Here is a 13,106-nt window from a genome sequence, read left to right on the forward strand (position 1 = left end):
TGTCGCCCAGCTGAGGTGCAGTGGTGCTGTCTCGGCTCACTGCAACCTCTGCCTCCTGGGTTCAAGCAATTCTCCTGCCTCAAGCCTCATGAGTAGCCGGGATTACAGGGCATGCGCCACCATGCTCTGCTAAGTTTTGTGTTTTTAGTAGAGACAGGATTTCACCATGTTGGCCAGGCTTGTCTCGAACTCCTGATCTCAGGTGATCCACCTGACTCGGCCTCCCAAAGTGCTGGGATTACAGGTGTGAGCCACCACCCCCGGCCTAGGCTTTTAAAATCTTATCATTGCTATTACTTTTTTGTGTAACCTTGAGCAATAAATTTTACCTGTCATGGTTTTCTCTCTTTCAAAATAATGGTCTCCTGGCTGGGTGCAGTGGCTCATGCCTGTAATCCTAGCACTTTGTGAGGACGAGGCAGGAGGATTGCTTGAGGCCAGGAGTTCTAGAGCAAGTTGGCCAAAATAGTGAGATTCTGTCCCTACAAAAAAACAAACAGAATAGTGACTTCTGTAAAACACAGATGGTGATGTTCTAAAGTAATCTGCCTCTCTTTTATGTACGGTTGACTTATTGGGACTCATGAAGAGTCCTTCTCACTAATAATTGTCTTTAAGATTTTTCTTCAATTTTAAAATATTTTAGTTTAAAATACTTATGTTAAAAAATAATGTGACAACTAAAATAACTTAAGTGTCTGAAGAGTATGGATTCTGCATTTGAGATTATCTGTCATTTAGTCTGTTAGGCATAATTTATAAAATGTATATATTTTCTTAACATGTTACTACTTGGAAGAAGTGTTTTAGATTTTCATTGACTTAGCGTGGAAGTCAGTCTTAGCATCTTAGCATGCTAAGATGAGTTAGCAGAAATGATTTTAAATAGTTCCATAATTACAAGGTATAATTTATCTTTGCACCGTTAAATACTTTGAAAAGGAGGAAACTTTACTTAGCTTATGTAGTCAGAAAAAACTGCTCTAACTTATCTTTTTTCTCATGTGCTCTATTCAAGACATTCTTTTAAAAAATATTTTAATAATGTTAACTTTTATTTGAGATTCACAAGGTACATGTGCAGGTTTGTTACATGGGTATATTGCGTGATATTTAGGTTTGGGGTGTGTCTGAATTCGTCACCCAGACAGTGAGCACAGTACTCAGTTTTTGAGCCCTTGCCTCCCTCTCTCCTCGCTCTACTCTAGTAGTCCCCAGTGTCTCTTGTTGCCATCTTTATATCCATGTGTACCCAGTGTTTAGCTACCACTTATAAGTAAGAATGGGTTAGTTTTATGTTTCTGCATTAATTCGCTTAGGATAATGGCCTCCAGCTGCATCCATGTTGTTGCAAAGGACATGATTCTATTCTTTCTTATGGCTGCGTAGTATTCTATGGTGTATATGTACTGCATTTTCTTTATCCAGTCCGCCGTTGGTGGGTATCTGGGTTAATTTCATGTCTTTGCTATTGTCAGTAGTGTTATGATAAACATATGAGTGCTTGTGCTTTTTTGTAGAATGACCTAGTTTCTTTTGGATATTACCCAGTAATGGGATTGCTGGGTCAAATAGTAGTCCTGTTTTAAGTTCTTTGAGAAATCTTAAAACTGATTTCCACAGTGGCCTAACTAATAATTTACATTCCCACCAACAGTGTATAAGCATTCCCTTTTCTCTACAACCTTGCCAACATCTGTTATTTTGACTTTTTAATAGTAGCCATTCTCACTAGTGTGAGGTGGAATCTCACTGTGGTTTTGATCCAAACATTCTTATTACTTAAAGGTTTTATTAGCAAGTATACACCTAGTTTCTTCAAGTAATCAACATTTTATTCTCATTATTTTCAGTAGCAGACTCAATCTTATAAACTAATAAGTATTTTAAAACGTTTAAGTTTTCTTTTAAAACTATGGAATATAAATGGTTATTAAAGGTTAGTACACAAATTTGGCTACTTTATTAGAATAGAGCTAATTCTGCTGACGCATAATATGTGTACAAAATTTTATACAGTGTTGAACAGTCTACAATGTATCTGTTCATCTAACATTCTTATATGTGCTTTTAGTTAGTTTGCATGTTTAGAACAAGACTGGCTTAGGTGAAAAGGCATTTGGACTGGAAATCAAGAAATTTGCTTTCTGGTTTTCACTCCTTTATCTTTTAGTGTGATTTAAAAAATTTATTAAAAAATATTTTAGAGACAGGGTCTCACTTTGTCAGCCAGCTGTAGTGCTGTGGCGTGATTATAGCTCACTGTAGCCTTGAACTCCTGGACTCAAGCAATCCTCCACTCTCAGCCTCCCAAGTAACTGGGACTGTAGGCACATGCCACAATGCCTGGGTAATGTTTATTTTATTTTAAATTGTTTTTGGAGACAAGGTTCCTCTGTGTTACCCAGGCTGGTCTCAAACTCTTGTCCTCAATCAGTCCTCCCTCCTCAGCCTCCTGAATAGCGGGGGATTATAGGCACGACCCTTTGTGCCTGGCTTTTATTGTGATTTTTAAAACTTGTTTCATTTATTTGGACCTTGTATGTTATATAGTGACATAACTATATACAGTCTATAAGAAAGTCATTCGAATATAATAGTATAAGTAGGTGGAAAGTTAAAGGATAAAAAACATACACCATGCAAACATTAATCGAAAGAAAATGAGGTCAAGAAGATATAGCAAATGTTAAATGTGTATATGCCATCAGCAGCTACAAAGTATGGGAAACAAAAAGTGATAGCACTGAAAGGAACAAAGACAAATCCAGTTATAATTGGAGACTTAAACATCCCTTTCTCAGCAATTAACGGAACAACTGAAGAGAAAATTCAGCAAGTATGTAGAAGAACTGAACAGTGTCCTCAACCAACAAGACCTAATTGACACTTATAGAACAAGTTACCCAACAGCAGCAGAATACATATGCTTTTCAAGTAGCAGTGAAACATTTTACAAGATAGATTGTATCCTGGGCCATAAAACAAACCTCAACACATTTAAAAGAAGTGAAATAATGTAGAGTATGTTCTTTGATCACAATGGAATCAAACTATAAATAATGAACTATTGATATATGCAACAATTTGGATGTATCTCAATAGTTGAGTGAAGAAAACCAGTCTCAAAAGTTTACATACTGTATTATTCCATGTATATAACATTCTTTTTTTTGAGATGGAGTCTCACTCTGTCGCCCAGGCTGGAGTGCTGTGGTGTGATCTCGGCTCACTGCAACCTCCGCCTCCCGGGTTCAAACTGTTCTCCTGCCTCAGCCTTCTGAGTAGCTGGGACTTCAGGCACATGCCACCACGCCCAGCTAGGCTAATTTTTTTATTTTTAGTAGAGACAGGTTTCACCATGTTAGCCAGACTGGTCTCGAACTTCTGACCTCAAGTGATCCACCCACCTTGGCCTCCCAAAGTGCTGGGATTACAGGCGTGAGCCACTGTGCCCAGCCATATATAACATTCTTGAAATGACAGTATAGAAATGGAAAACACATTGGTGGATGCAAGAGTTTGAGATAGTAGTGGGGAGGGGAGTAGGTAGGACTATAAAGGGGTGGCACGAGGGGGTGTTTTTGGTGGTACAATAATTCTGTATCTTGAGAGTGGTAGTGATTACATAAATCTACACATGCAGTAAAATGTCAGAACTATACACATGAGTTGTACCAGTGTCAATTTTCTGTCTGTTACAATACACTATGATTATGAAAGATGTAAACATCGAGTAAAGGGTGTGCAGGACCTCTCTGTAGTATTTTTGCATCTTTCTGTGAATCTCTAAAAAAGTAAAAATCTTATTGTATATCATACACATACAGGAAAGTGCAAGTATTAAGCATATAATGTGATTTTTTCCCACAATTTGAGCACAGTGATGTAACTAGCACTCAGATAAAGGGATAGTTTTCAGTTTGGTTATTCATAAGTTTAATTAGAAGTCTTATCATAATTTTAGCAGAAAAAATGTTCTTGAATAATATAAGTAAGTTGGTAATATTCACATATCATATAGTAATCAGAATTAAAATTTTAACAGAAATATTTCCTGGGAATAACCAGTTCATTATAAATTCCTTATAAATACTAACCTGCAACAAAAATTTATCAATGTGACTTACCTTGCTCAGCGCTTCAGTCGAAAGAAAAAACGCAAAAGTGTTTTCATATGTAGAATGAGAATATTATAGATCAAAGAGACCTGGTGAGAAAGCAGTTTAAATTGTTCACATAATTCTTTTGCCAGGGTTAACTGTAACAAAGGTGTTTCTCATAAAAACTTTCAAGTTGTTATGTGTTGACTTGTTTTGTTTTCACTTTTGGAAATGAAAGTGAGATATCGTAATTTATTAAGTAGATAATGTCACTATCCTGTAGATCAGCAGTCCCTAACCTTTTTGGCACCAGGGACTGGTTTCATGGAATCCAGTTTTTCCACGGAGGTTGCGGGGAGGGGGATGGTTTCGGGATGAAACTGTTCACTTCAGATCATCAGGAATTAGTTAGATTATCATAAGGAATGCACAGGCTAGATCCCTCACATGCGTAGTTCACAGTAGGGTTTGTGCTCTTATGACAATAGAATGCCTCAGCTGAGGAGGTGGAGCTCAGGTAGTAATGCTTGTTTGCCCTACTCACCTCCTGCTGCGCAAACAGTTCCTAACAGCCCACGGAAAGGCACCGGCCCGCAGCCCAGGGGTTAGGGACCCCCACTGTAGATGACGACATACATACATACATACATACATACATACATACATACATTTATTTATTTCCCTGTCTTATGGTGCTGATTAATGACTGCTTCTAATTGTAGCTCAGGTTGGGATATATAGTTTGAAAATTGTTGGCATATATTTAGATAGAAAGATACAGTGGGTTAGTAGCTTTCCCAAGGAGAAGGAGTAAAAATGTTAACTCTGTATTTTTAGTTCTAAATATATTTTCAGAATCTATGTGCTATAGTTTGTTTCATTTTTACAAGAATTTCTACTGAACATCTTATTCAAGATGTTGGGACAAAAAAAGAATCAATTATTAAAAATGTGTAGTTACGTATTTCAGTGATGAGTTAATATAATGAAATAAATGTAATACTGAAACAGATCTTTTTCTACAACAGCTCTGTCCAATGGAACTTTCTGCAATAATAGAAATGTCTGGTACAGTAACCACTAGGCACATGTGGCTAGTAAATTCTTAAAATGTATCTAGTACAACTTGAGAAACAGAATTTTACATATTATTGAATTTTAATTGTCAGTTAAAATTTCTTTTCTTTTCTTTATTATTTTGTTTTGTTTTGAGACAGAATCTCACTCTCATCCAAGCTGGAGTGCAGTGGCATGAACACAGCTTACTGTAGCCTTGACCTCCTGGACTCAAGTGACCCTTCTGCTTTAGCCTCCCAAGTAGCTGGGACTATAGGCATGCACCACTAATGCCTAATTTTTAAATTTTCTGTAGAGACGGGGCCTCGCTATGTTGCCCAGGTGGTTTCAAAATCTTTGGCTCAAGCAGTCCTCCCACCTTGGCCTCCCAAAGTGCTGGGATTACAGGCATGAGCCACCATGCCCTCTTCCATACCTTTTTGAGCTTTATTATTACTAATTTTAATTGTTTAAAAGAACAAGGAGTGTGTATGTGGTTTCTCCTTATTTTTGTCGGTGCTTATCCTTTACTGATTTGGATAATATATTTTATGTAAGCATAACAAAGAGACTAAGCAACTATACCTTGGTGGTGTAATCATGAGTTAAGTGTGGTCTCTACCCTGGCATGTTTAAAAACTATTTTTCTTAAAGAGCTGAGCAAATAAGAGACATACAGTGTACAGCTAAATTGATGAGAACAGTTTTGACTTTTTCCTTGGGAAACAAGTGTGCGAAGCAGATCAAAATACCTTGGATAGCTTTGAATGCACAGGCATAGATTTTTACTTCACTGGCTCTGATTCATAGACATTTATGCTGACCATTGTCCTACATTCTGAAAAGTTTTTTCGGACAAGACTCATTTCAGACAAGACTCATTAGAATTATAGTTTGTCTTAATTAAGGCTCATTTTGATCTTCTTGATGAAAACTGTGGTCTTCACAAACTTAATAAGGTGTTCTAAAGTCTTGGTATATATGCTTTTATGCTCTCAAAGGATGATATTTACTTAAAGTTGTTCCCAAATTTTAGGCTACCACTTTTTTGGGAATATATATATCTTAATCACTTGTGTCTTATATAATGATCCTTTATACATTCTCATGATTATTCAGTTGATAAATTGCCACTGTATATGTTTTATAAACATTAAAATCTGTGTTTAATTTGTCAGTCTTCCTGAAGAGAGTAGGTTGAGGAGAGATTAAGGTCTAGGGACAAATGTAGACAACTTTTGAAAATTTGACTTTGAATGAAAAAGAGATGGTAGCTGGAGGGAGAGGTGTTTTGGTTTTTAAAGATGGATAACATTGGCTGGACATGGTGGCTTACGCTTGTAATCCCAACAGTTTGGGAGGCTGAGGCAGGTGGATCACCTGAGGTCAGAAGTTCAAGACCAGCCTGGCCAACATGGTGAAACTCCGTCTCTACTAAAAATACAGAGATTAGCCGGTGTGGTGGCATGCGCCTGTAGTCCCAGCTGCTTGGAAGGCTGAGGCAGGAAAATTGCTTGAACCTGGGAGGCAGAGGTTGCAGTGAGCCGAGACCACACCATTGCACTCCAGCCTGGGCAACGGAGTGAGACTCTCTCTCAAAAAAAAAAAAAAAAAAAAAAAAAAAATGAAAGATGAATAATATATTTATTTGCTGATGGGAATAATTCAGGCTAGAAGGAGAAATTAATGATGGTTGGGAGAGGGTCTGGTTATAAAAGTGAAACCCTGGAATATTAAGCACAAAAGATGCTATCCAGAGTGTAATTGCAGAAATTGTGGTAGCTGGGTCACTTTATCCATTCTAAAACGAAGGAAGGCAGAGCAAGTGAGCACAGATGTAGCGATTGGGTGGAGGGTGAGTGGAGGTGTCCAATTGTTTCAATTTTCTTGATGCAGCAAGATCATCAGCTGAAGCAGGTGGTAGAGGAGAGGCTTGTGAGATTTGAAGAGAAAAAGGTATGGAGTAGCTATTTAGGAGAGTGGAAGAATTTGATCATTAGTAAAGTGTAGTATGATTATAGGGCATTGTTGAGCATCGGTTTGAAATTTATGGTCATAAATTTGAAAAGCAGTCAATACTATATTTTTAATATAGTTTATAATCATAACAACAAGCTTAATTTATCAGATATTTATAAAGCTATATATAAAATGTATTTGTGTCAGACTAAATGCCTTTTAATCATTCTAACACTCTTAAGAGTGTTATTCTATTATTCCCTTTTACAGGTGAAGAAACACAAGCACAGAAAGGTTGGGTAACTTGGTGAACATCACAAATTGAGATAATATAGCACAATCCTGGATATCACCCTTGAGAATTTACATATTAATATTTGCTTCAGATATATATGTGTTTGTGTGTGTAAATGTGTAAATAAAACATAAAAAGAAAAAGCACACTATATAAATGAATTGAACACTATTGCATTTCCTTTCCTGGGCATATTACCTTCCTTTCCTAGAAGCAGCTATTCATGAGTTTAGTGTGTGTAAACTTTCAGTTCTAATAATGATTTTTAAAAAGTTAAAGTTCTCAAAGACAAAAACCACATGATTATCTCAATAGATGCAGAAAAGGCCTTTGACAAAATTCAACAGCCCTTCATGCTAAAAACGCTCAATAAATTCGGTATTGATGGAACATATCTCAAAATAATAAGAGCTATTTATGACAAACCCACAGCCACTATCATACTGTATGGGCAAAAACTGGAAGCATTCCCTTTGAAAACTTTCACAAGACAGGGATGCACTCTCACCACTCCTATTCAAAATAGTGTTGGAAGTTCGTGGCTAGGGCAATCAGGCAAGAGAAAGAAGTAAAGTGGTATTCACTTAGGAAAAGAGAAATCAAATTGTCCCTGTTGCAGATGACATGATTTATATTTAGAAAAACCCCATCATCTCAGGCCAAATCTCCTTAAGCTGATAAGCAACTTCAGCAAGTCTCAGATACAAAATCAATGTGCAAAAATCACAAAGCATTCTTATACACCAGTAACAGGACAGGAGAGCCAAATCATGAATGAACTCCCATTCACAATACTAAAGAGAATAAATACCTAGGTATCAACCTTACAAAGGGATGTAAAGGACCTCTTCAAGGAGAACTACAAAACCACTGACTCACGTGAAATTAAAAGAGGACACAACAAATGAAGAACATACATGCTCATGGATAGGAAGAATAATATTGTTAAAATGGCCATAACTGCCCAAGGTAAAATTTATAGATTCAATTGCCATCCCCCATTAAGAGCTACCAACGACTTTCTTCACAGAATTGGAAAAAACTGCTTTAAAGTTCATTTATGAACCAAAAAAGAGCCACATTGCCAAGACAATCTAAGCCAAAAGAACAAAGCTGGAGGCGTCATGCTTCCTGACTTCAAACTTATATACCAAGGCTACAGAAACCAAAACAGCATGGTACTGGTACCAAAACAGGAGATATAGACCAATGGAACAGAACAGAGCCCTCAGAAATAACACACACATCTACAACCGTCTGATTCTTGACCAAACCTGACAAAAACAAGAAATGGGAAAGGATTCCCTATTTAATAAATGGTGCTGGGAAAATTGGCTAGCCATAAGAGAAAGCTGAAACTGGATCCTTTTCCTTACTCCTGATACAAAAATTAATTCAAGATGGATTAGAGACTTAAATGTTAGACCTAAAACCATAAAAACCCTAGAAGAAAACCTAGGTAATACCATTCAGGACATAGGCATGGGCAAGGGACTTCATGTCTAAAACACCAAAGCAATGGCAACAAAGCCAAAATTGACAAATGGGATTAATTAACTAAAGAGCTTCTGCACAGCAAAAGAAACTACCATCAGAGTGAACATTGCAGCCTACAGAATGGAAAAATTTTTTGCAATCTACTCATCTGACAAAGGGCTAATATTCCAGAAGCTATAAAGAACGTCAATCAGATTTACAAGAAAAAAACAACCCCACAAAAGTAGGCAAAGGATATGAACGACACTTTCTCCAAAAGAAGACATTCATACAGCGAACAAGACACATGAAAAAATGCTCATCGTCACTTCGCCATCAGAGGGAATGCAAATCAAAACCACAATGAGATACCATCTCACACCAGTTAGAATGGCAATCATTAAAAAGTCAGGAAACAACAGGTGCTGGAGAGGATTGGAGAAATAGGACACTTTTACACTGTTGGTGGGACTGTAACTAGTTCAACCATTTGTGGAAAACTGTGTGGCGATTCCTCAAGGATCTAGAACTAGAATATGCATTTGACCCAGCCATCCCATTACTGAGGTATACCCAAAGGATTATAAGTCATGACTTCTATAAAGACACATGCATACGGTATGTTTATTGCAGCACTATTCACAATAGCAAAGACTTGGAATCCAACTCAAATGTCCATCAGTGACAGGGACTGGATTAAGAAAATGTGGCACATATACACCATGGGGAATACTATGCAGCCATACAAAAGGATGAGTTTCGTGTCCTTTGTAGGGACATTGGATGCAGCTGGAAACCCATATTCTCACCAAACTATCATAAGAACAGAAAACCAAATACCGCATGTTCTCACTTATAGGTGGGGAATTGAACAATGAGATCACCTAAGGGGAACATCACACGCCGGCTCCTATTGTGGGACAAGGGGAGTGAGGAGGGATAGCATTAGGAGATATACCTAATGTAAATGATGAGTTAATGGGTGCAGCACACCAACATGGCACACGTATATCTATGTAACAAACCTGCATGTTGTGCACATGTACCCTAGAACTTAAAGAATAATAATTTAAAAAGAATTAAAGTTCTGTTTTATCAACTTTCCTTATCAGCCTCACATACTTGAATTCTTTCCTTGTTAATATATAGAGTTTATTACCTTAATTGTGGTGTGGTATTTCAGTATATAAGAAACCACAATATATTTATCCAGTTCCTGTTGGTGACCGTTTAGAGTGTCTCCAATATTTCACCATTACTAACAATGCTGCAGCTAACACCCTTTTTGTACATATGTTCTTTCAAGATTAGTCCAGGAAATGGAATTACTAGGTAATAGGGTATGCACACTTTTGGCTTTATTTTTAATTATTTTCGTCAGGGTTAGGGTGTTGCTTTATCGCCTAGGCTGGGGTGCAGTGGTGTGATCTTGGCTCACTGCAATCTTCGCCTCCTGGGTTCAAGTGATTCTTGTGTCTCAGCCTCCCGAGTAGCTGGGATCACAGGCCTGTGCCATCACACCTGGCTCATTTTTTTGTGTTTTTAGTAGAGATGAGATTTCACCATGTTGGCCAGGCCGGTCTCAAACTCTTGGCCTCAAGCAGTCCACCTGCCTTGGCCTCCCACAGTGTTGGGATTACAGGCATGAGCCACCACGCCTGGCCTGTTTTTGGTTTTAGTAGATATCTCCCCATCGTCCTCAACAGAAGCCGTTGAGGACGGCTAGTATATGAAGTATATGAGAGTAGCTTATTTCTGCAGTATAATCCTTAGTTTGCAAAACTGCTTCAGAATGCCCTGTACACTTACTCCCACTCCTTATTCATTTTTTTCTTATAATTTTTTTCCTTCCATTCTTTCTTTCTAATCATGTCTTCTATTATAAGGGTAGAATACTATTATAGAAAACAAAAGTTTGAAAGCAAAAAAGAAAGGGACCTTTCACGTCCTTCTTTTCTGTAGTTCAGTTCAGTCTTTAACTGGTCATATGCTTTCCACATAGCTGTATCTTATTACATGTATATGTGTGTGTTTATATGTGCATATGAGGGTGTGTATATATGTGTGTATATGTATATGTGCATTTGACCAGAATACCCTTGATTACTTGTTCATCATTACTTTTCTTTCAGGGCACGCTTTACTGCCTCTGACTCCATTTCTGATTCCTGCAATCAGAAATAGATGGGCTGCCTCTTATATTATGTATATTTCCTTTTATTAAGACATTAATCACATTGTATTTATGTGTTTCTATCAGAATTAGACTGTAAGGGCAGGAGGTGTATCAAGACCAACACTGTATTGTTTGTGCCTGACACATACTAGGCCTTGGTAAGATTTAAGGAATGAATTGCTTTTGCCAGTGGAGGGCAACATAGCCATGTAGTTTATAAAGTAGCACATTTGTAACAAAATTTTTTATTTCTGAGATTGTTGATGTGTGGGGATATAATTTAGAAGCAAAATAATGATGTAGTATATTGAGACCTAGTTAAAAAGAGTTGGTGTTCAGTTTTCCTTATTTCATCCCCTCGTCCAACTCCACCATTTAATTAATCCTATGTTTGAAGTAGAAAGGGAAAACTGAGTTTAGATCTCAGTGGTTGGTACTGACCTTTTCTTTCATTAGGCTAACTCAAACCCGTTGAAACAGCTCCTCGCTAGAATTTTGAAAGGGAGTGTAAATGAGCCTTCAAACTATCTGGATCTTTCTCTCTTCAGTCACATTTCCCGACCATTGGGAGCTCATTAAATATAATCTCTTTGTTGACTCTGGTTGATGCCAGGTGGTTTCTTTGGTTTTGTGTAGGAGAGATGATGTGTCGGTAAGGTCCTCTGTAGTAGTAAAGATAGGGTTTCACCGTGTTGGCCAGGCTGGTCTTGAACTCCTGACCTCAAGTGATCCACCCACTTCGGCCTCCCAAAGTGCTGGGATTACAGATGTGAGCCACCACACCCATCTCTTTCCATTTGGTTTGGAATAGATACTAAATTCCAAAATGTCAATATTACTAAAAGTTTGACAGTGATAACCTCTGAATGATACTCTTTCTGCTTTGATGACGAATTGTCACCTGTTCTGGTAAATTTCTTGCTGCGCTTATGTTTTATCTCTTTACTTTTTCCCTATGTTAGTAGCTGTTTCCTGGGTCTTTTTTGATATATGGATGTATTTACTTCCATCCATTCTTAAAATGGAAAGTTAAATGAATTTACATATATTATATATAGTTTATATATATAAACTAAATTCTGTTTTCACATGTTCTAATTTACACATAGTAACTGAAACTTTTAAAATTCAAAGTAGCAGATTATGCTTGTGTTTACTATAAAAGTTATTGCCTATAGTAAAATATCCAATTCTTCTGAAATTGTCTACTATTGTCAACCAAGAAGATGAGTTTAAGTTTTAGAATGCAGGTCAAAAGTCTTAAGTTCAATACATTAAACTTAAGTAAACTTGATTTATATTAAGACATTTAAAAAACTTATTTTCTAGGACAGTCATATCCTGATTCAGCCCTTCCTCCACAAAGGCAAGACAGATTTTGTTCTAATTCTGGTAGACTGTCTGGACCAGCAGAACTCAGAAGTTTTAATATGCCTTCTTTGGATAAAATGGGTACGAAGTACTTTGTGCTTTTCTTCTTTAAAAATGTTGGTGGCACACTAAAGAACTGGAAGTTAGAATAAAGACCAATATAATTGCTATCTCTAGTAGTTCCTAAGGCCAAAATCTCTTTCCTGAAAATGTCCTGGTTTTATGTTTCTTGTTATATTGTACACAGACATGGCATCCAAATATATGTTGGTGGGTTGGTTTGAGCACCATGGAAATAGGTTTACTCCATATACCTATGATGATAAATTTTTCTCTGCTCTATGACTAATTTTCTAATTTTTCTAGTCCACTTACATGTGTCCTGTTCAGTAATCAGGGAAATAAGCCAGGCAAATGTGAATGGATACATAAAAACCCACCAGACAATTTAGATGCATGCTCTGTTGATATTGTGATCAGTTATATTATTTAAACATTTCAAACTTATATATAACTAACATATACTGAGCAATCTATTTGTCCGGCTCTCTTTTACTTAGACTACTTCATAGCAACCCATTAAAGTTGGGAAATAGATGTATGTAGTATATCAACCAGAAGTATACAACATTAAGAAAATAAATTTTTTTTTTTTTTTTTTTTTTTTTTT

General features: G+C 37.0%; 1 protein-coding gene across 1 annotated transcript in view; it reads left to right on the top strand.

Annotated features, from left to right (window-relative positions):
* The window catches only part of LOC108544435 (cTAGE family member 5), a 120,668-nt gene that overhangs the window by 103,735 nt on the left and 3,827 nt on the right, over nt 1-13,106 (top strand). Inside the window, 1 exon segment of the mRNA XM_083287454.1 lies at nt 12,395-12,517. Within this exon segment, the coding sequence (XP_083143580.1) occupies nt 12,395-12,517 (123 nt within the window).

The sequence above is a fragment of the Rhinopithecus bieti genome, unplaced genomic scaffold (assembly GCF_001698545.2).
Source record: "Rhinopithecus bieti isolate Rb0 unplaced genomic scaffold, ASM169854v2 scaffold_1306, whole genome shotgun sequence".
NCBI classification, from domain to species: Eukaryota; Metazoa; Chordata; class Mammalia; order Primates; family Cercopithecidae; genus Rhinopithecus; species Rhinopithecus bieti.